This window comes from Scyliorhinus torazame, chromosome 1, assembly GCF_047496885.1.
Source record: "Scyliorhinus torazame isolate Kashiwa2021f chromosome 1, sScyTor2.1, whole genome shotgun sequence".
Classification (NCBI taxonomy): domain Eukaryota; kingdom Metazoa; phylum Chordata; class Chondrichthyes; order Carcharhiniformes; family Scyliorhinidae; genus Scyliorhinus; species Scyliorhinus torazame.
The window spans coordinates 9,137,016-9,161,328 of record NC_092707.1 but is presented as its reverse complement, the minus strand read 5'-3'; the positions used below and the strand labels follow the sequence as shown (position 1 = coordinate 9,161,328).

Sequence of the window (24,313 nt, the reverse complement as noted above, 5' to 3'; positions counted from 1 at the left end):
AACAGATCCAGGAACAGATCCAGGAACAGATCCAGGAGCAGATCCAGGAGCAGATCCACGATCAAATCTATGCACAGATCCAGAAACAGATCCAGGAGCAGACCCAGGAACAGATCCAGGAACAGATCCAGGAACAGATCCAGGAGCAGATCCAGGAACAGATCCAGGAACAGATCCAGGAGCAGATCCAGGAGCAGATCCAGGAATAGATCCAGGAGCAGGTCCAGGAGCAGGTCCAGGAGGAGATCCTGGAGCAGATCCAGCAGCAGATCCAGGAACTGATCCAGGAGCAGATCCAGGAACAGATCCAGGAGCAGATCGAGGAACAGATGCAGGAGTAGATCCAGGAAGTGATCCAGGAGCAGATCCAGGAACAGATGTAGGAACAGATCCAGGAAAAGGTCCAGGTGCAGATCCAAGAACAGATCCAGGAGCAGATCGAGGAGCAGATCCAAGAGCAGATCCAGGAGCAGATTCTGGAATAGATCAAGGAGCAGATCGAAGAGCAGATCAAGGAGCAGATCGAAGAGCAGATAGAGGAGCAGATCCAGGAACAGATCCAGGAGCAGATCGTGGAGCAGATCCAGGAGCAGATCCAGGAGTAGATCGAAGAGCAGATCGAGGAGCCGATTCAGGAGGTAATCCAGGAACAGATCCAGGAGCGGATCCAGGAGCAGATCCAGGAGGAAATCCAGGAGCAGATCCAGGAGCAGATCCAGGAACAGATCAAGGAACAGATCCAGGATCAAATCCATGAACAGATCCAGGAGTACATCCAGAAACCAATCCAGGATCAGATCCATGAGCAGATCTAGATACAGGTCCAGGATCAGATCCAGGAACAGATCCAAGAACAGATCCAGGAACAGATCCAGAAACAGATCCAGGAGTAGATTCAGGAACAGATCCAGGAGCAGATACAGGAGCAGATCCAGAAGCAGATCCAGGAGCAGATCCAGGATCAGATCTATGAACAGATACATGAACAGATCCAGGTGCAGATCCAGGAAAGATCCACAAACAGATCGTGGAGCAGATCCAGGAACTGATCCAGGAGCAGATCCAGAAACAGATTCAGGAGCAGATCCAGGAACAGATCCAGAAACAGATCCAGGAGCAGATCCAGGAACAGATTAGGAAACAGATCCAGGAGCAGATCCAGGAACTGATCCAGAAACAGATCCAGGCCCAGATCCAGGTACAGACCCAGAAACAGATCCTGAAACAAACCCAGGAGCAGATCCAGGAACAGATCCAGAAACAGATCCAGGAACAGATCAAGGAACAGATCCAAGAACAGATCCAGAAACAGATCCTGAAATAAACCCAGGAGCAGATCCAGGAACAGATCCAGGAGAAGATCGAGGAGCACATCCAGGAACAGATCCAGGGACAGATCCAGGTGCAGATCCAGGAAAGATCCAGGAACAGATCCAGGAGCAGATCCAAGAACAGATCCAGAAACAGATCCAGGAACAGATCAAGGAACAGATCCAGGAACAGATCCAGAAACACACCCAGGAGCAGTTCCAAGAACAGATCCAGCAACTGATCCAGGAACAGATCCAGGAACAGATCCAGAAACAAACCCAGGAGCAGATCCAGGAGCAGATTCAGGAGCAGATCCAGGAGCAGATCCAGGAACAGATCCAGGAACAGATCCAGAAACAAACCCAGGAGCAGATCCAGGAGCAGATCCAGGAACAGATCCAGGAACAGATCCAGAAACAAACCCAGCACCAGATCCAGGAACAGATCCAGCAACTGATCCAGGAACAGATCCAGGAACAGATCCAGAAACAAATCCAGGAGCAGATCAAGGAGCAGATACAGGAGCAGATCCAGGTACTGATCCAGGGGCAGATCCAGTAGTAGGTCCAGGAGCAGATCGAGGAACAGATCCAGGAGCAGACCCAGGAGCAGACCCAGGAACAGATCCAGGAACAGATCCAGGAGCAGATCCATGAACAGATCCATGAACAGATCCATGAACAGATCCAGGAGCAGATCCAGGAACAGATCCAGCAGCAGGTCCAGGAGCAGGTCCAGGAGGAGATCCTGGACCAGATCCAGCAGCAGATCCAGGAACTGATCCAGGAGCAGATCCAGGAACAGATCCAGGAGCAGACCGAGGAACAGATCCAGGAGCAGATCCAAGAACAGATCCAGGAGCAGATCCAGGAGCAGATCCAGGAACAGATCCATGAGCAGATCCAGGAACAGGTCCAGGAGCTGATCCAGGAGCAGATCCAGGAACAGATCCAGGAACAGATCCAGGAACAGATCCAGGAGCAGATCCAGGAACAGATCCAGGAACAGATGCAGGAACAGATCCAGGAACAGCTCAAGGAACAGATCCAGGAGCAGATCCAGGAACAGATCCAGGAGCAGACCCAGGAACAGATCCAGGAACAGATCCAGGAACAGATCCAGGAGCAGATCCAGGAACAGATCCAGGAACAGATCCAGGAACAGATCCAGGAGCAGATCCAGGAGCAGATCCACGATCAAATCTATGCACAGATCCAGAAACAGATCCAGGAGCAGACCCAGGAACAGATCCAGGAACAGATCCAGGAACAGATCCAGGAGCAGATCCAGGAACAGATCCAGGAACAGATCCAGGAGCAGATCCAGGAGCAGATCCAGGAATAGATCCAGGAGCAGGTCCAGGAGCAGGTCCAGGAGGAGATCCTGGAGCAGATCCAGCAGCAGATCCAGGAACTGATCCAGGAGCAGATCCAGGAACAGATCCAGGAGCAGATCGAGGAACAGATGCAGGAGTAGATCCAGGAAGTGATCCAGGAGCAGATCGAGGAACAGATCCAGGAGCAGATCCAGGAAGTGATCCAGGAGCAGATCCAGGAACAGATGTAGGAGCAGATCCAGGAATAGGTCCAGGTGCAGATCCAAGAACAGATCCAGGAGCAGATCGAGGAGCAGATCCAAGAGCAGATCCAGGAGCAGATTCTGGAATAGATCAAGGAGCAGATCGAAGAGCAGATCAAGGAGCAGATCGAAGAGCAGATAGAGGAGCAGATCCAGGAACAGATCCAGGAGCAGATCGTGGAGCAGATCCAGGAGCAGATCCAGGAGTAGATCGAAGAGCAGATCGAGGAGCCGATTCAGGAGGTAATCCAGGAACAGATCCAGGAGCGGATCCAGGAGCAGATCCAGGAGGAAATCCAGGAGCAGATCCAGGAGCAGATCCAGGAACAGATCAAGGAACAGATCCAGGATCAAATCCATGAACAGATCCAGGAGTACATCCAGAAACCAATCCAGGATCAGATCCATGAGCAGATCTAGATACAGGTCCAGGATCAGATCCAGGAACAGATCCAAGAACAGATCCAGGAACAGATCCAGAAACAGATCCAGGAGTAGATTCAGGAACAGATCCAGGAGCAGATACAGGAGCAGATCCAGAAGCAGATCCAGGAGCAGATCCAGGATCAGATCTATGAACAGATACATGAACAGATCCAGGTGCAGATCCAGGAAAGATCCACAAACAGATCGTGGAGCAGATCCAGGAACTGATCCAGGAGCAGATCCAGAAACAGATTCAGGAGCAGATCCAGGAACAGATCCAGAAACAGATCCAGGAGCAGATCCAGGAACAGATTAGGAAACAGATCCAGGAGCAGATCCAGGAACTGATCCAGAAACAGATCCAGGCCCAGATCCAGGTACAGACCCAGAAACAGATCCTGAAACAAACCCAGGAGCAGATCCAGGAACAGATCCAGAAACAGATCCAGGAACAGATCAAGGAACAGATCGAGGAACAGATCCAGAAACAGATCCTGAAACAAACCCAGGAGCAGATCCAGGAACAGATCCAGGAGAAGATCGAGGAGCACATCCAGGAACAGATCCAGGGACAGATCCAGGTGCAGATCCAGGAAAGATCCAGGAACAGATCCAGGAGCAGACCCAAGAACAGATCCAGAAACAGATCCAGGAACAGATCAAGGAACAGATCCAGGAACAGATCCAGGAACAGATCCAGAAACAAACCCAGGAGCAGATCCAGGAGCAGATTCAGGAGCAGATCCAGGAGCAGATCCAGGAACAGATCCAGGAACAGATCCAGGAACAGATCCAGAAACAAACCCAGGAGCAGATCCAGGAGCAGATCCAGGAACAGATCCAGGAACAGATCCAGAAACAAACCCAGCACCAGATCCAGGAACAGATCCAGCAACTGATCCAGGAACAGATCCAGGAACAGATCCAGAAACAAATCCAGGAGCAGATCAAGGAGCAGATACAGGAGCAGATCCAGGTGCAGAACCAGGAGCAGATCCAGGAACAGATCCAGGAACAGATCTATGAACAGATCCATGAACAGATCCAGGTGCAGATCCAGGAAAGATCCACGAACAGATCTATGAACAGATCCAGGGACAGATCCATGTGCATATCCAGGAAAGATCCACAAACAGATCGTGGAACAGATCCAGGAACTGATCCAGGAGCAGATCCAGAAACAGATCCAAGAGCAGATCCAGGAACAGATCCAGAAACAGATCCAGGAGCAGATCCAGGAACAGTTCCAGAAACAGATCAAGGAGCAGATCCAGGAACTGATCCAGAAACAGATCCAGGTCCAGATCCAGGTACAGATCCAGAAACAGATCCTGAAACAAGCCCAGGAGCAGATCCAGGAACAGATCTAGAAACAAACCCAGGAGCAGATCCAGGAGCAGATTCAGGAGCAGATGCAGGAGCAGATCCAGGAACAGATCCAGGAATAGATCCAGGAACAGATCCAGGAACAGATACAGAAACAAACCCAGGAGCAGATCCAGGAGCAGATCCAGGAACAGATCCAGGAGCAGATCCAGGAACATATCGAGCATCAGATCCAGGAGCTGATCCAAGAACAGATCCAGGAGCAGATCCAGGAACAGATCCAGAAACAGATCCAGGAACAGGTCCAGAAACAGATACAGGAGCAGATCCAGGACCAGATACAGGAACAGATCCAGGAGCAGATCCAGGGTCAGATCCAGCAGCAGATCCAGGACCAGATCCAGAAACAGATCCAGGAGCAGATCCAGGAACATATCGAGCATCAGATCCAGGAGCTGATCCAAGAACAGATCCAGGAGCAGATCCAGGAACAGATCCAGAAACAGATCCAGGAACAGGTCCAGGAACAGATCCAGGAACAGATCCAGGAGTAGATCCAGGAACAGATCCAGGAGCAGATCCAGGTGCAGAACCAGGAGCAGATCCAGGAACAGATCCAGGAACAGATCTATGAACAGATCCATGAACAGATCCAGGTGCAGATCCAGGAAAGATCCACGAACAGATCTATGAACAGATCCAGGGACAGATCCATGTGCATATCCAGGAAAGATCCACAAACAGATCGTGGAGCAGATCCAGGAACAGATCCAGGAACTGATCCAGGAGCAGATCCAGAAACAGATCCAAGAGCAGATCCAGGAACAGATCCAGAAACAGATCCAGGAGCAGATCCAGGAACAGTTCCAGAAACAGATCAAGGAGCAGATCCAGGAACTGATCCAGAAACAGATCCAGGTCCAGATCCAGGTACAGATCCAGAAACAGATCCTGAAACAAGCCCAGGAGCAGATCCAGGAACAGATCTAGAAACAAACCCAGGAGCAGATCCAGGAGCAGATTCAGGAGCAGATCCAGGAGCAGATCCAGGAACAGATCCAGGAATAGATCCAGGAACAGATCCAGGAACAGATACAGAAACCAACCCAGGAGCAGATCCAGGAGCAGATCCAGGAACAGATCCAGGAGCAGATCCAGGAACATATCGAGCATCAGATCCAGGAGCTGATCCAAGAACAGATCCAGGAGCAGATCCAGGAACAGATCCAGAAACAGATCCAGGAACAGGTCCAGAAACAGATACAGGAGCAGATCCAGGACCAGATCCAGGAACAGATCCAGGAGCAGATCCAGGGTCAGATCCAGCAGCAGATCCAGGACCAGATCCAGAAACAGATCCAGGAGCAGATCCAGCAGCAGATCCAGGAACAGATCCAGGTGCAGGTCCAGGAACAGATCAAGGAGCAGGTCCAGGAACAGATCCAGGAGCAGGTCCAGGAGCAGATCCAGGATCAGATCCAGCAGCAGATCCAGGAGCAGATCCAGGAACAGATCCAGGAATAGATCCAGGAACAGATCCTTGAGCAGATCCAGCAGCAGATCCAGTAGCAGATCCAACAGCAGATCCAGGAACAGATCCAGGAGCAGATCCAGCAGCAGATCCAGGAGCAGATCCAGCAGCAGATCCAGGAACAGACCCAGGAGCAGATCCAGGAACAGATCCAGGAGCAGATCCAGGAACAGATCCAGCAGCAGATACAGGAGCAGATCCAGCAGCAGATCCAGGAACAGATCCAGGAGCAGATCCGGCAGCAGATCCAGGATCAGATCCAGCAGAAGATCCAGGAACAGATCCAGGAACAGATCCAGGAGCAGATCCAGGAACAGATCCAGGAGCAGATCCAGCAGCAGATCCAGGAGCAGATCCAGCATCAGATCCAGCATCAGATCCAGGATCAGATCCAGCAGTAGACCCAGGAGCAGATCCAGGAACAGATCCAGGAACAGATCCAGGAGCAGATCCAGGAACATATCCAGGAACAGATCCAGGAACAGATCCAGGAACAGATCCAGGTACAGATCCAGGAGCAGATCCAGGAACAGATCCAGGAGCAGATCCAGGAACAGATCCAGCAGCAGATCCAGGAACAGATCCAGGAGCAGATCCAGCAGCATATCCAGGAGCAGATCCAGGAGCAGATGCAGGAACAGACCATGGAGCAGATCCAGGAACAGATCCAGGAGCAGGTCCAGGAGCAGATCCAGGAACAGTTCCAGGAACAGGTCTAGGAGCATATCAAGGAATAGATCCAGGAGCAGATCCAGCAGCAGATTCATTAGCAGATCCAACAGCAGATCCAGGAACAGATCCAGGAGCAGATCCAGCAGCAGATCCAGGAGCAGATCCAGCAGCAGATCCAGGAACAGATCCAGGAGCAGATCCAGGAACAGATCCAGGAGCAGATCCAGGAGCAGATCCCGCAGCAGATCCAGCAGCAGATCCAGCAGCAGATACAGGAACAGATCCAGGAGCAGATCCAGCAGCAGATCCAGGATCAGATCCAGCAGGAGATCCAGGAACAGATCCAGTAGCAGATCCAGGAGCAGATCCAGCAGCAGATCCAGGAGCAGATCCATCATCAGATCCAGGATCAGATCCAGCAGCAGACCCAGGAGCAGATCCAGGAGCAGATCCAGGAACAGATCCAGGAGCAGATCCAGGAACATATCGAGCATCAGATCCAGGAGCTGATCCAAGAACAGATCCAGGAGCAGATCCAGGAACAGATCCAGAAACAGATCCAGGAACAGGTCCAGAAACAGATACAGGAGCAGATCCAGGACCAGATCCAGGAACAGATCCAGGAGCAGATCCAGGGTCAGATCCAGCAGCAGATACAGGACCAGATCCAGAAACAGATCCAGGAGCAGATCCAGGAACAGATCCAGGAACAGATCCAGGAGCAGATCCAGGAACATATCCAGGAACAGATCCAGGAACAGATCCAGGAACAGATCCAGGTACAGATCCAGGAGCAGATCCAGGAACAGATCCAGGAGCAGATCCAGGAACAGATCCAGCAGCAGATCCAGGAACAGATCCAGGAGCAGATCCAGCAGCATATCCAGGAGCAGATCCAGGAGCAGATGCAGGAACAGACCATGGAGCAGATCCAGGAACAGATCCAGGAGCAGGTCCAGGAGTAGATCCAGGAACAGTTCCAGGAACAGGTCTAGGAGCATATCAAGGAATAGATCCAGGAGCAGATCCAGCAGCAGATTCATTAGCAGATCCAACAGCAGATCCAGGAACAGATCCAGGAGCAGATCCAGCAGCAGATCCAGGAGCAGATCCAGCAGCAGATCCAGGAACAGATCCAGGAGCAGATCCAGGAACAGATCCAGGAGCAGATCCAGGAGCAGATCCCGCAGCAGATCCAGCAGCAGATCCAGCAGCAGATACAGGAACAGATCCAGGAGCAGATCCAGCAGCAGATCCAGGATCAGATCCAGCAGGAGATCCAGGAACAGATCCATTAGCAGATCCAGGAGCAGATCCAGCAGCAGATCCAGGAGCAGATCCAGGAGCAGATCCATCATCAGATCCAGGATCAGATCCAGCAGCAGACCCAGGAGCAGATCCAGGAGCAGATCCAGGAACAGATCCAGGAGCAGATCCAGGAATATATCGAGCATCAGATCCAGGAGCTGATCCAAGAACAGATCCAGGAGCAGATCCAGGAACAGATCCAGAAACAGATCCAGGAACAGGTCCAGAAACAGATACAGGAGCAGATCCAGGACCAGATCCAGGAACAGATCCAGGAGCAGATCCAGGGTCAGATCCAGCAGCAGATACAGGACCAGATCCAGAAACAGATCCAGGAGCAGATCCAGGAACATATCGAGCATCAGATCCAGGAGCTGATCCAAGAACAGATCCAGGAGCAGATCCAGGAACAGATCCAGAAACAGATCCAGGAACAGGTCCAGGAACAGATCCAGGAACAGATCCAGGAGTAGATCCAGGAACAGATCCAGGAGCAGATCCAGGTGCAGAACCAGGAGCAGATCCAGGAACAGATCCAGGAACAGATCTATGAACAGATCCATGAACAGATCCAGGTGCAGATCCAGGAAAGATCCACGAACAGATCTATGAACAGATCCAGGGACAGATCCATGTGCATATCCAGGAAAGATCCACAAACAGATCGTGGAGCAGATCCAGGAACAGATCCAGGAACTGATCCAGGAGCAGATCCAGAAACAGATCCAAGAGCAGATCCAGGAACAGATCCAGAAACAGATCCAGGAGCAGATCCAGGAACAGTTCCAGAAACAGATCAAGGAGCAGATCCAGGAACTGATCCAGAAACAGATCCAGGTCCAGATCCAGGTACAGATCCAGAAACAGATCCTGAAACATGCCCAGGAGCAGATCCAGGAACAGATCTAGAAACAAACCCAGGAGCAGATCCAGGAGCAGATCCAGGAGCAGATCCAGGAACAGATCCAGGAATAGATCCAGGAACAGATCCAGGAACAGATACAGAAACCAACCCAGGAGCAGATCCAGGAGCAGATCCAGGAACAGATCCAGGAGCAGATCCAGGAACATATCGAGCATCAGATCCAGGAGCTGATCCAAGAACAGATCCAGGAGCAGATCCAGGAACAGATCCAGAAACAGATCCAGGAACAGGTCCAGAAACAGATACAGGAGCAGATCCAGGACCAGATCCAGGAACAGATCCAGGAGCAGATCCAGGGTCAGATCCAGCAGCAGATCCAGGATCAGATCCAGAAACAGATCCAGGAGCAGATCCAGCAGCAGATCCAGGAACAGATCCAGGTGCAGGTCCAGGAACAGATCAAGGAGCAGATCCAGGAACAGATCCAGGAGCAGGTACAGGAGCTGATCCAGGATCAGATCCAGCAGCAGATCCAGGAGCAGATCCAGGAACAGATCCAGGAATAGATCCAGGAACAGATCCAGGATCAGATCCAGCAGCAGATCTAGGAACAGATCCAGTAGCAGATCCAGGAGCAGATCCTGGAGCAGACCCAGGAACAGATCCAGGAACAGATCCAGGAACAGATCCAGAAACAGATCCATGAGCAGATCCAGGAACAGTTCCAGGAACAGGTCTAGGAGCAGATCAAGGAACAGATCCTTGAGCAGATCCAGCAGCAGATCCAGTAGCAGATCCAACAGCAGATCCAGGAACAGATCCAGGAGCAGATCCAGCAGCAGATCCAGGAGCAGATCCAGCAGCAGATCCAGGAACAGACCCAGGAGCAGATCCAGGAACAGATCCAGGAGCAGATCCAGGAACAGATCCAGCAGCAGATACAGGAGCAGATCCAGCAGCAGATCCAGGAACAGATCCAGGAGCAGATCCGGCAGCAGATCCAGGATCAGATCCAGCAGAAGATCCAGGAACAGATCCAGGAACAGATCCAGGAGCAGATCCAGGAACAGATCCCGGAGCAGATCCAGCAGCAGATCCAGGAGCAGATCCAGGAGCAGATCCAGCATCAGATCCAGCATCAGATCCAGGATCAGATCCAGCAGTAGACCCAGGAGCAGATCCAGGAACAGATCCAGGAACAGATCCAGGAGCAGTTCCAGGAACATATCCAGGAACAGATCCAGGAACAGATCCAGGAACAGATCCAGGTACAGATCCAGGAGCAGATCCAGGAACAGATCCAGGAGCAGATCCAGGAACAGATCCAGCAGCAGATCCATGAACGGATCCAGGAGCAGATCCAGCAGCATATCCAGGAGCAGATCCAGGAGCAGATGCAGGAACAGACCATGGAGCAGATCCAGGAACAGATCCAGGAGCAGGTCCAGGAGCAGATCCAGGAACAGATCCCGGAGCAGATCCAGCAGCAGATCCAGGAGCAGATCCAGGAGCAGATCCAGCATCAGATCCAGCATCAGATCCAGGATCAGATCCAGCAGTAGACCCAGGAGCAGATCCAGGAACAGATCCAGGAACAGATCCAGGAGCAGATCCAGGAACATATCCAGGAACAGATCCAGGAACAGATCCAGGAACAGATCCAGGTACAGATCCAGGAGCAGATCCAGGAACAGATCCAGGAGCAGATCCAGGAACAGATCCAGCAGCAGATCCATGAACGGATCCAGGAGCAGATCCAGCAGCATATCCAGGAGCAGATCCAGGAGCAGATGCAGGAACAGACCATGGAGCAGATCCAGGAACAGATCCAGGAGCAGGTCCAGGAGCAGATCCAGGAACAGTTCCAGGAACAGGTCTAGGAGCAGATCAAGGAATAGATCCAGGAGCAGATCCAGCAGCAGATTCATTAGCAGATCCAACAGCAGATCCAGGAACAGATCCAGGAGCAGATCCAGCAGCAGATCCAGGAGCAGATCCAGCAGCAGATCCAGGAACAGATCCAGGAGCAGATCCGGAACAGATCCAGGAGCAGATCCAGGAGCAGATCCCGCAGCAGATCCAGCAGCAGATCCAGCAGCAGATACAGGAACAGATCCAGGAGCAGATCCAGCAGCAGATCCAGGATCAGATCCAGCAGAAGATCCAGGAACAAATCCAGTAGCAGATCCAGGAACAGATCCAGGAGCAGATCCAGCAGCAGATCCAGGAGCAGATCCAGGAGCAGATCCATCATCAGATCCAGGATCAGATCCAGCAGCAGACCCAGGAGCAGATCCAGGAACAGATCCAGGAACAGATCCAGGAGCAGATCCAGGAACAGATCCAGGAACAGATCCAGGAGAAGATCCAGGAACATATCCAGGAACATATCCAGGAACAGATCCAGGAACAGATCCAGGAACAGATCCAGGAGCAGATCCAGGAACAGATCCAGGAGCAGATCCAGGAACAGATCCAGGAACAGATCCAGGAGCTGATCCAGGAACAGATCCAGGAACAGGTCCAGGAGCAGATCCAGGAACAGGTCCAGGAGCAGATCCAGGAGCAGATCCAGGAACAGATCCAGGAACAGATCCAGGAACAGATCCAGGAGCAGATCCAGGAACAGAGCCAGGAACAGATCCAGGAACAGATCTAGGAACAGATCTATGAACAGATCCAGGAACAGATCCAGGAACAGATCCAGGAACAGATCCAGGAGCAGATCCAGGAACAGATCCAGGAACAGATCCAGGAACAGATCCAGGAACAGATCCAGGAGCAGATCCAGGAACAGATCCAGGAATAGATCCAGGAACAGATCCAGGAGCAGATCCAGAAGCAGATCCAGGAGCTGATCCAGGAGCAGATCCAATAACAGATCCAGGAGCAGATACATGAGCAGTTCCTGGAGCAGACCCAGGAGTAGATCCTGGAGATGATCCAGGAGCAAATTCAGGAAAAGATCCAGGAGCAGATCCAGGAACAGAGCCTGGAGCAAATCCAGGAGCAGATCCAGGAAATGATCCCAGAGCAGTTCCAGTAACAGATACATGAAATGATCCCAGAGCAGATCTAGGAGCAGGTCCAGGAACAAATCTAGGAACAAATCCAGGAGCAGATCCAGGAACAGATCGCGGAACAGGTCCAGGAGCAGATCCAGGAGCAGATCCAGGATCAGGTGCAGGAACTGATCCAGGAACAGATCCATGAACAGATCAAGAGCCGAACAAGGAGCAGATCCAGGAACAGATCCAGGAGCAGATCCAGGTACTGATCCAGGGGCAGATCCAGTAGAAGGTCCAGGAGCAGACCCAGGAACAGATCCAGGAGCAGACCCAGGAGCAGACCCAGGAACAGATCCAGGAACAGATCCAGGAGCAGATCCAGGAACAGATCCAGGAACAGATCCAGGAGCAGATCCAGGAGCAGATCCAGGAACAGATCAAGGAGCAGATCCAGGAACTGATCCAGAAACAGATCCAGGTCCAGATCCAGGTACAGATCCAGAAACAGATCCTGAAACAAGCCCAGGAGCAGATCCAGGAACAGATCTAGAAACAAACCCAGGAGCAGATCCAGGAGCAGATTCAGGAGCAGATCCAGGAGCAGATCCAGGAACAGATCCAGGAATAGATCCAGGAACAGATCCAGGAAGAGATACAGAAACCAACCCAGGAGCAGATCCAGGAGCAGATCCAGGAACAGATCCAGGAGCAGATCCAGGAACATATCGAGCATCAGATCCAGGAGCTGATCCAAGAACAGATCCAGGAGCAGATCCAGGAACAGATCCAGAAACAGATCCAGGAACAGGTCCAGAAACAGATACAGGAGCAGATCCAGGACCAGATCCAGGAACAGATCCAGGAGCAGATCCAGGGTCAGATCCAGCAGCAGATCCAGGACCAGATCCAGAAACAGATCCAGGAGCAGATCCAGGAACATATCGAGCATCAGATCCAGGAGCTGATCCAAGAACAGATCCAGGAGCAGATCCAGGAACAGATCCAGAAACAGATCCAGGAACAGGTCCAGGAACAGATCCAGGAACAGATCCAGGAGTAGATCCAGGAACAGATCCAGGAGCAGATCCAGGTGCAGAACCAGGAGCAGATCCAGGAACAGATCCAGGAACAGATCTATGAACAGATCCATGAACAGATCCAGGTGCAGATCCAGGAAAGATCCACGAACAGATCTATGAACAGATCCAGGGACAGATCCATGTGCATATCCAGGAAAGATCCACAAACAGATCGTGGAGCAGATCCAGGAACAGATCCAGGAACTGATCCAGGAGCAGATCCAGAAACAGATCCAAGAGCAGATCCAGGAACAGATCCAGAAACAGATCCAGGAGCAGATCCAGGAACAGTTCCAGAAACAGATCAAGGAGCAGATCCAGGAACTGATCCAGAAACAGATCCAGGTCCAGATCCAGGTACAGATCCAGAAACAGATCCTGAAACAAGCCCAGGAGCAGATCCAGGAACAGATCTAGAAACAAACCCAGGAGCAGATCCAGGAGCAGATTCAGGAGCAGATCCAGGAGCAGATCCAGGAACAGATCCAGGAATAGATCCAGGAACAGATCCAGGAACAGATACAGAAACCAACCCAGGAGCAGATCCAGGAGCAGATCCAGGAACAGATCCAGGAGCAGATCCAGGAACATATCGAGCATCAGATCCAGGAGCTGATCCAAGAACAGATCCAGGAGCAGATCCAGGAACAGATCCAGAAACAGATCCAGGAACAGGTCCAGAAACAGATACAGGAGCAGATCCAGGACCAGATCCAGGAACAGATCCAGGAGCAGATCCAGGGTCAGATCCAGCAGCAGATCCAGGACCAGATCCAGAAACAGATCCAGGAGCAGATCCAGCAGCAGATATAGGAACAGATCCAGGTGCAGGTCCAGGAACAGATCAAGGAGCAGATCCAGGAACAGATCCAGGAGCAGGTCCAGGAGCAGATCCAGGATCAGATCCAGCAGCAGATCCAGGAGCAGATCCAGGAACAGATCCAGGAATAGATCCAGGAACAGATCCAGGATCTGATCCAGCAGCAGATCTAGGAACAGATCCAGGAGCAGATCCAGGAGCAGATCCTGGAGCAGACCCAGGAACAGATCCAGGAACAGATCCAGAAACAGATCCATGAGCAGATCCAGGAACAGTTCCAGGAACAGGTCTAGGAGCAGATCAAGGAACAGATCCTTGAGCAGATCCAGCAGCAGATCCAGTAGCAGATCCAACAGCAGATCCAGGAACAGATCCAGGAGCAGATCCAGCAGCAGATCCAGGAGCAGATCCAGCAGCAGATCCAGGAACAGACCCACGAGCAGATCCAGGAACAGATCCAGGAGCAGATCCAGGAACAGATCCAGCAGCAGATACAGGAGCAGATCCAGCAGCAGATCCAGGAACAGATCCAGGAGCAGATCCGGCAGCAGATCCAGGATCAGATCCAGCAGAAGATCCAGGAACAGATCCAGGAACAGATCCAGGAGCAGATCCAGGAACAGATCCAGGAGCAGATCCAGCAGCAGATCCAGGAGCAGATCCAGGAGCAGATCCAGCATCAGATCCAGCATCAGATCCAGGATCAGATCCAGCAGTAGACCCAGGAGCAGATCCAGGAACAGATCCAGGAACAGATCCAGGAGCAGATCCAGGAACATATCCAGGAACAGATCCAGGAACAGATCCAGGAACAGATCCAGGTACAGATCCAGGAGCAGATCCAGGAACAGATCCAGGAGCAGATCCAGGAACAGATCCAGCAGCAGATCCAGGAACAGATCCAGGAGCAGATCCAGCAGCATATCCAGGAGCAGATCCAGGAGCAGATGCAGGAACAGACCATGGAGCAGATCCAGGAACAGATCCAGGAGCAGGTCCAGGAGCAGATCCAGGAACAGTTCCAGGAACAGGTCTAGGAGCAGATCAAGGAATAGATCCAGGAGCAGATCCAGCAGCAGATTCAGTAGCAGATCCAACAGCAGATCCAGGAACAGATCCAGGAGCAGATCCAGCAGCAGATCCAGGAGCAGATCCAGCAGCAGATCCAGGAACAGATCCAGGAGCAGATCCAGGAACAGATCCAGGAGCAGATCCAGGAGCAGATCCCGCAGCAGATCCAGCAGCAGATCCAGCAGCAGATACAGGAACAGATCCAGCAGCAGATCCAGCAGCAGATCCAGGATCAGATCCAGCAGAAGATCCAGGAACAGATCCAGTAGCAGATCCAGGAACAGATCCAGGAGCAGATCCAGGAACAGATCCAGGAGCAGATCCATCATCAGATCCAGGATCAGATCCAGCAGCAGACACAGGAGCAGATCCAGGAACAGATCCAGGAACAGATCCAGGAGCAGATCCAGGAACATATCCAGGAACAGATCCAGGAACAGATCCAGGAACAGATCCAGGTACAGATCCAGCAGCAGATCCAGGAACAGATCCAGGAGCAGATCCAGGAACAGATCCAGCAGCCGATCCAGGAACAGATCCAGGATCAGATGCAGGAGCAGATCCAGCAGCAGATCCAGGAACAGACCCAGGAGCAGATGCAGGAACAGACCCTGGAGCAGATCCAGGAACAGATCCTGGAGCAGGTCCAGGAGCAGATCCAGTATCAGATCCAGCAGCAGATCCAGGAGCAGATCCAGGAGCAGATCCAGGAACAGAACCAGGAATAGATCCAGGAACAGATCCAGGATCAGATCCAGCAGCAGATCTAGGAACAGATCCAGTAGCAGATCCAGGAACAGATCCTGGAGCAGACCTAGGAACAGATCCAGGAACAGATCCAGGAACAGATCCAGAAACAGATCCAGGAGCAGATCCAGGAACAGATCCAGGAACAGGTCCAGGAGCAGATCAAGGAACAGATCCAGGAGCAGATCCAGCAGAAGATCCAGTAGCAGATCCAACTGCAGATCCAGGAACAGATCCAGGAGCAGATCCAGCAGCAGATCCAGGAACAGATCCAGGAGCAGATCCAGCAGCAGATCCAGGATCAGATCCAGCAGAAGATACAGGAACAGATCCAGGAACTGATCCAGGAGCAGATCCAGCTGCAGATCCAGGATCAGATCCAGCAGAAGATCCAGAACAGATCCAGGAACAGATCCAGGAACAGATCCAGGAACAGATTCAGCAGCAGATCCAGGAGCAGATCCAGCAGCAGATCCAGGAACAGATCCAGGAGCAGATCCAGCAGCAGATCCAGGATCAGATCCAGCAGAAGATCCAGGAACAGATCCAGGAACAGATCCAGGAACAGATCCAGGAGCAGATCCAGGATCAGATCCAGGAGCAGATCCAGGAGCAGATCCAGCAGCAGATACAGGATCTGTTCAAGCAGCAGATCCAGGAGCAGATCCAGGAACAGATCCAGGAACAGATCCAGGAGAAGATCCAGGAACATATCCAGGAACATATCCAGGAACAGATCCAGGAACAGATCCAGGAACAGATCCAGGAGCAGATCCAGGAACAGATCCAGGAGCAGATCCAGGAACAGATCCAGGAACAGATCCAGGAGCTGATCCAGGAACAGATCCAGGAACAGATCCAGGAGCAGATCCAGGAACAGGTCCAGGAGCAGATCCAGGAGCAGATCCAGGAACAGATCCAGGAACAGATCCAGGAACAGATCCAGGAGCAGATCCAGGAACAGAGCCAGGAACAGATCCAGGAACAGATCTAGGAACAGATCTATGAACAGATCCAGGAACAGATCCAGGAACAGATCCAGGAGCAGATCCAGGAACAGATCCAGGAACAGATCCAGGAACAGATCCAGGAACAGATCCAGGAGCAGATCCAGGAACAGATCCAGGAACAGATCCAGGAGCAGATCCAGGAACAGATCCAGGAACAGATCCAGGAGCAGATCCAGGAACAGATCCAGGAACAGATCCAGGAGCAGATCCAGGAGCAGATCCAGGAACAGATCAAGGAGCAGATCCAGGAACTGATCCAGAAACAGATCCAGGTCCAGATCCAGGTACAGATCCAGAAACAGATCCTGAAACAAGCCCAGGAGCAGATCCAGGAACAGATCTAGAAACAAACCCAGGAGCAGATCCAGGAGCAGATTCAGGAGCAGATCCAGGAGCAGATCCAGGAACAGATCCAGGAATAGATCCAGGAACAGATCCAGGAACAGATACAGAAACCAACCCAGGAGCAGATCCAGGAGCAGATCCAGGAACAGATCCAGGAGCAGATCCAGGAACATATCGAGCATCAGATCCAGGAGCTGATCCAAGAACAGATCCAGGAGCAGATCCAGGAACAGATCCAGAAACAGATCCAGGAACAGGTCCAGAAACAGATACAGGAGCAGATCCAGGACCAGATCCAGGAACAGATCCAGGAGCAGATCCAGGGTCAGATCCAGCAGCAGATCCAGGACCAGATCCAGAAACAGATCCAGGAGCAGATCCAGGAACATATCGAGCATCAGATCCAGGAGCTGATCCAAGAACAGATCCAGGAGCAGATCCAGGAACAGATCCAGAAACAGATCCAGGAACAGGTCCAGGAACAGATCCAGGAACAGATCCAGGAGTAGATCCAGGAACAGATCCAGGAGCAGATCCATGTGCAGAACCAGGAGCAGATCCAGGAACAGATCCAGGAACAGATCTATGAACAGATCCATGAACAGATCCAGGTGCAGATCCAGGAAAGATCCACGAACAGATCTATGAACAGATCCAGGGACAGATCCATGTGCATATCCAGGAAAGATCCACAAACAGATCGTGGAGCAGATCCAGGAACAGATCCAGGAACTGATCCAGGAGCAGATCCAGAAACAGATCCAAGAGCAGATCCAGGAACAGATCCAGAAACAGATCCAGGAGCAGATCCAGGAACAGTTCCAGAAACAGATCAAGGAGCAGATCCAGGAACTGATCCAGAAACAGATCCAGGTCCAGATCCAGGTACAGATCCAGAAACAGATCCTGAAACAAGCCCAGGAGCAGATCCAGGAACAGATCTAGAAACAAACCCAGGAGCAGATCCAGGAGCAGATTCAGGAGCAGATCCAGGAGCAGATCCAGGAACAGATCCAGGAATAGATCCAGGAACAGATCCAGGAACAGATACAGAAACCAACCCAGGAGCAGATCCAGGAGCAGATCAAGGAACAGATCCAGGAGCAGATCCAGGAACATATCGAGCATTAGATCCAGGAGCTGATCCAAGAACAGATCCAGGAGCAGATCCAGGAACAGATCCAGAAACAGATCCAGGAACAGGTCCAGAAACAGATACAGGAGCAGATCCAGGACCAGATCCAGGAACAGGTCCAGGAGCAGATCCAGGGTCAGATCCAGCAGCAGATCCAGGACCAGATCCAGAAACAGATCCAGGAGCAGATCCAGCAGCAGATCCAGGAACAGATCCAGGTGCAGGTCCAGGAACAGATCAAGGAGCAGATCCAGGAACAGATCCAGGAGCAGGTCCAGGAGCAGATCCAGGATCAGATCCAGCAGCAGATCCAGGAGCAGATCCAGGAACAGATCCAGGAATAGATCCAGGAACAGATCCAGGATCAGATCCAGCAGCAGATCTAGGAACAGATCCAGGAGCAGATCCAGGAGCAGATCCTGGAGCAGACCCAGGAACAGATCCAGGAACAGATCCAGGAACAGATCCAGAAACAGATCCATGAGCAGATCCAGGAACAGTTCCAGGAACAGGTCTAGGAGCAGATCAAGGAACAGATCCTTGAGCAGATCCAGCAGCAGATCCAGTAGCAGATCCAACAGCAGATCCAGGAACAGATCCAGGAGCAGATCCAGCAGCAGATCCAGGAGCAGATCCAGCAGCAGATCCAGGAACAGACCCAGGAGCAGATCCAGGAACAGATCCAGGAGCAGATCCAGGAACAGATCCAGCAGCAGATACAGGAGCAGATCCAGCAGCAGATCCAGGAACAGATCCAGGAGCAGATCCGGCAGCAGATCCAGGATCAGATCCAGCAGAAGATCCAGGAACAGATCCAGGAAAAGATCCAGGAGCAGATCCAGGAACAGATCCAGGAGCAGATCCAGCAGCAGATCCAGGAGCAGATCCAGGAGCAGATCCAGCATCAGATCCAGCATCAGATCCAGGATCAGATCCAGCAGTAGACCCAGGAGCAGATCCAGGAACAGATCCAGGAACAGATCCAGGAGCAGATCCAGGAACATATCCAGGAACAGATCCAGGAACAGATCCAGGAACAGATCCAGGTACAGATCCAGGAGCAGATCCAGGAACAGATCCAGGAGCAGATCCAGGAACAGATCCAGCAGCAGATCCAGGAACAGATCCAGGAGCAGATCCAGCAGCATATCCAGGAGCAGATCCAGGAGCAGATGCAGGAACAGACCATGGAGCAGATCCAGGAGCAGATCCAGGAGCAGGTCCAGAAGCAGATGCAGGAACAGTTCCAGGAACAGGTCTAGGAGCAGATCAAGGAATAGATCCAGGAGCAGATCCAGCAGCAGATTCAGTAGCAGATCCAACAGCAGATCCAGGAACAGATCCAGGAGCAGATCCAGCAGCAGATCCAGGAGCAGATCCAGCAGCAGATCCAGGAACAGATCCAGGAGCAGATCCAGGAACAGATCCAGGAGCAGATCCAGGAGCAGATCCCGCAGCAGATCCAGCAGCAGATCCAGCAGCAGATACAGGAACAGATCCAGGAGCAGATCCAGCAGCAGATCCAGGATCAGATCCAGCAGAAGATCCAGGAACAGATCCAGTAGCAGATCCAGGAACAGATCCAGGAGCAGATCCATCATCAGATCCAGGATCAGATCCAGCAGCAGACACAGGAGCAGATCCAGGAACAGATCCAGGAACAGATCCAGGAGCAGATCCAGGAACATATCCAGGAACAGATCCAGGAACAGATCCAGGAACAGATCCAGGTACAGATCCAGCAGCAGATCCAGGAACAGATCCAGGAGCAGATCCAGGAACAGATCCAGCAGCCGATCCAGGAACAGATCCAGGATCAGATGCAGGAGCAGATCCAGCAGCAGATCCAGGAACAGACCCAGGAGCAGATGCAGGAACAGACCCTGGAGCAGATCCAGGAACAGATCCTGGAGCAGGTCCAGGAGCAGATCCAGTATCAGATCCAGCAGCAGATCCAGGAGCAGATCCAGGAACAGAACCAGGAATAGATCCAGGAACAGATCCAGGATCAGATCCAGCAGCAGATCTAGGAACAGATCCAGTAGCAGATCCAGGAGCAGATCCTGGAGCAGACCCAGGAACAGATCCAGGAACAGATCCAGGAACAGATCCAGAAACAGATCCAGGAGCAGATCCAGGAACAGATCCAGGAACAGTTCCAGGAGCAGATCAAGGAACAGATCCAGGAGCAGATCCAGCAGAAGATCCAGTAGCAGATCCAACTGCAGATCCAGGAACAGATCCAGGAGCAGATCCAGCAGCAGATCCAGGAACAGATCCAGGAGCAGATCCAGCAGCAGATCCAGGATCAGATCCAGCAGAAGATACAGGAACAGATCCAGGAACTGATCCAGGAGCAGATCCAGCTGCAGATCCAGGATCAGATCCAGGAGCAGATCCTGGAGCAGATCCAGCAGCAGATACAGGATCTGTTCAAACAGCAGATCCAGGAGCAGATCCAGGAACAGATCCAGGAACAGATCCAGGAGAAGATCCAGGAACATATCCAGGAACATATCCAGGAACAGATCCAGGAACAGATCCAGGAACAGATCCAGGAGCAGATCCAGGAACAGATCCAGGAGCAGATCCAGGAACAGATCCAGGAACAGATCCAGGAGCTGATCCAGGAACAGATCCAGGAACAGATCCAGGAGCAGATCCAGGAACAGGTCCAGGAGCAGATCCAGGAGCAGATCCAGGAACAGATCCAGGAACAGATCCAGGAACAGATCCAGGAGCAGATCCAGGAACAGAGCCAGGAACAGATCCAGGAACAGATCTAGGAACAGATCTATGAACAGATCCAGGAACAGATCCAGGTACAGATCCAGGAGCAGATCCAGGAACAGATCCAGGAACAGATCCAGGAACAGATCCAGGAACAGACCCAGGAGCAGATCCAGGAACAGATCCAGGAATAGATCCAGGAACAGATCCAGGAGCAGATCCAGAAGCAGATCCAGGAGCAGATCCAGGAGCAGATCCAATAACAGATCCAGGAGCAGATACATGAGCAGGTCCTGGAGCAGACCCAGGAGTAGATCCTGGAGATGATCCAGGAGCAAATTCAGGAAAAGATCCAGGAGCAGATCCAGGAACAGAGCCTGGAGCAAATCCAGGAGCAGATCCAGGAAATGATCCCAAAGCAGTTCCAGTAACAGATACATGAAATGATCCCAGAGCAGATCTAGGAGCAGGTCCAGGAACAAATCTCGGAACAAATCCAGGAGCAGATCCAGGAACAGATCGCGGAACAGGTCCAGGAGCAGATCCAGGAGCAGATCCAGGATCAGGTGCAGGAACTGATCCAGGAACAGATCCATGAACAGATCAAGAGCCGAACAAGGATCAGATCCAGGAACAGATCCAGGAGCAGATCCAGGTACTGATCCAGGGGCAGATCCAGTAGAAGGTCCAGGAGCAGACCCAGGAACAGATCCAGGAGCAGACCCAGGAGCAGACCCAGGAACAGATCCAGGAACAGATCCAGGAGCAGATCCAGGAACAGATCCAGGAACAGATCCAGGAGCAGATCCAGGAGCAGATCCAGGAACAGATCCAGGAGCAGATCCATGAACAGATCCATGAACAGATCCATGAACAGATCCATGAACAGATCCAGGAGCAGATCCAGGAACAGATCCAGGAGCAGGTCCAGGAGCAGGTCCAGGAGGAGCTCCTGGAGCAGATCCAGCAGCAGATCCAGGAACTGATCCAGGAGCAGATCCAGGAACAGATCCAGGAGCAGACCGAGGAACAGATCCAGGAGCAGATCCAAGAACAGATCCAGGAGCAGATCCCGGAACAGATCCAGGAACAGATCCAGTAGCAGATCCAGGAACAGATCCAGGAACAGATCCAGGAACAGATCCAGGAACAAATCCAGGAACAGATCCAGGAATTGATCCAGGAGCAGATCCAGGAACAGATCGAGGAACAGATCCAGGAACAGATCCAGGAACAGATCCAGGAGCAGATCCAGGTACAGATCCAGGAGCAGACCCAGGAACAGATCCAGGAACAGATCCAGGAGCAGATCCAGGAACAGATCCAGGAGCAGATCCAGGAACAGATCCAGGAACAGATCCAGGAACAAATCCAGGAGCAGATCCAGGAACAGATCCAGGAACAGATCCAGGAACAGATCCAGGAACAGATCCAGGAGCAGATCCAGGAACAGATCCAGGAACAGATCCAGGAACGGATCCAGGAGCAGATCCAGGAACAGATCCACGATCAAATCTATGAACAGATCCAGAAACAGATCCAGGAACAAATCCATGATCAGATCTAGGTACAGGTCCAGGATCAGATCCAGGAATAGATCCAGGAACAGATCCAGGAGCAGATCCAGGAGATGATCCAGGATCAGATCCAGGAGCCGATCCAGGAACAGATCCAGGAGCAGATACATGAGCAGGTCGAGGAGCAGATCCAGGAGTTGATCCTGGAGCAGATCCAGGAGCAAATTCAGGAATAGATCCAGGAGCAGATCCATGAACAGAGCCAGGAGCAAATCCAGGAGCAGATCCAGGAAATGATCCCAGAGCAGTTCCAGGAACAGATCAATGAAATGATCCCAGAGCAGATCTAGGAGCAGGTCCTGGAACAAATCCAGGAACAAATCCAGGAGCAGATCCAGAACCAGATCGCGGAACAGGTCCAGGAGCAGATCCAGGAGCAGATCCAGGATCAGGTGGAGGAACTGATCCAGGAACAGATCCATGAACAGATCAAGAGCCGAACAAGGAGCAGATCCAGGAGCAGATCCAGGTACTGATCCAGGGGCAGATCCAGGAGTAGGTCCAGGAGCAGACCCAGGAACAGATCCAAGAGCAGACCCATGAGCAGACCCAGGAACAGATCCAGGAGCAGATCCAGGAGGAGATCGAGGAACAGATCCAGGAACAGATCCAGGAGCAGATACAGGAACAGATCCAGGAACAGATCCAGGAGCAGATCCAGGAGCAGATCCAGGAACAGATCCAGGAATAGACGCAGGAACAGATCCAGGAACAGATCCAGGAGCAGATCCCGGAACAGATCCAGGAGCTGATCCATGAACAGATCCATGAACAGATCCATGAACAGATCCATGAACAGATCCAGGAGCAGATCCAGGAGCAATTCCAGGAACAGATCCAGGAGCAGCTCCAGGAACAGATCCAGGAGCAGATCGAGGAACAGATGCAGGAGCAGATCCAGGAACAGATCCAGGAGCAGACCGAGGAACAGATCCAGGAGTAGATCCAGGAAGTGATCCAGGAGCAGATCGAGGAACAGATCCAGGAGCAGATCCAGGAAGTGATCCAGGAGCAGATCCAGGAACAGATCCAGGAGCAGATGTAGGAGCAGATCCAGGAACAGGTCCAGGTGCAGATCCAAGAACAGATCCAGGAGCAGATCGAGGAGCAGATCCAGGAGCAGATCCAGGAGCAGATTCTGGAACAGATCAAGGAGCAGGTCGAAGAGCAGATCAAGGAGCAGATCGAAGAGCAGATAGAGGAGCAGATCCAGGAACAGATCGAGGAGCAGATCCAGGAGCAGATCCGGGAACAGATCCAGGAGTAGATCGAAGAGCAGATCGAGGAGCCGATTCAGGAGGTAATCCAGGAACAGATCCAGGAGCGGATCCAGGAACAGATCAAGAAACAGATCTAGGATCAAATCCATGAACAGATCCTGGTGCAGATCCAGGAACAGATCCAGGAGCAGATCCAGAAGCAGATCCAGCAGCAGATCCTGGAACAGATCCAGGAACAGATCCAGAAACAGATCCAGGAGTAGATCCAGGAACAGTTCCAGGAGCAGATCCAGGAGCAGATCCAGGAGCAGATCCAGGAACAGATCCAGGAACAGATCTATGAACAGATCCATGAACAGATCCAGGTGCAGATCCAGGAAAGATCCACGAACAGATCTATGAACAGATCTAGGAACAGATCCATGAGCATATCCTGGAAAGATCCACAAACAGATCGTGGAGCAGATCCAGGAACTGATCCAGGAGCAGATCCAGAAACAGATCCAGGAGCAGATCCAGGAACAGATCCAGAAACAGATCCAGGAGCAGATCCA

At 52.0% G+C, this 24,313-nt stretch overlaps 1 protein-coding gene across 1 annotated transcript in view; it reads left to right on the top strand.

The window, feature by feature from the left end:
• Positions 1-14,179: 14,179 nt before the first annotated feature.
• Positions 14,180-24,313, top strand: part of LOC140429282 (uncharacterized) — a 166,994-nt gene continuing 156,860 nt past the window's right edge. Inside the window, exon 1 of the mRNA XM_072516082.1 lies at positions 14,180-14,955. Coding sequence (XP_072372183.1) covers positions 14,180-14,955 — 776 coding nt within the window. The remainder of the gene's footprint in view (positions 14,956-24,313) is intronic.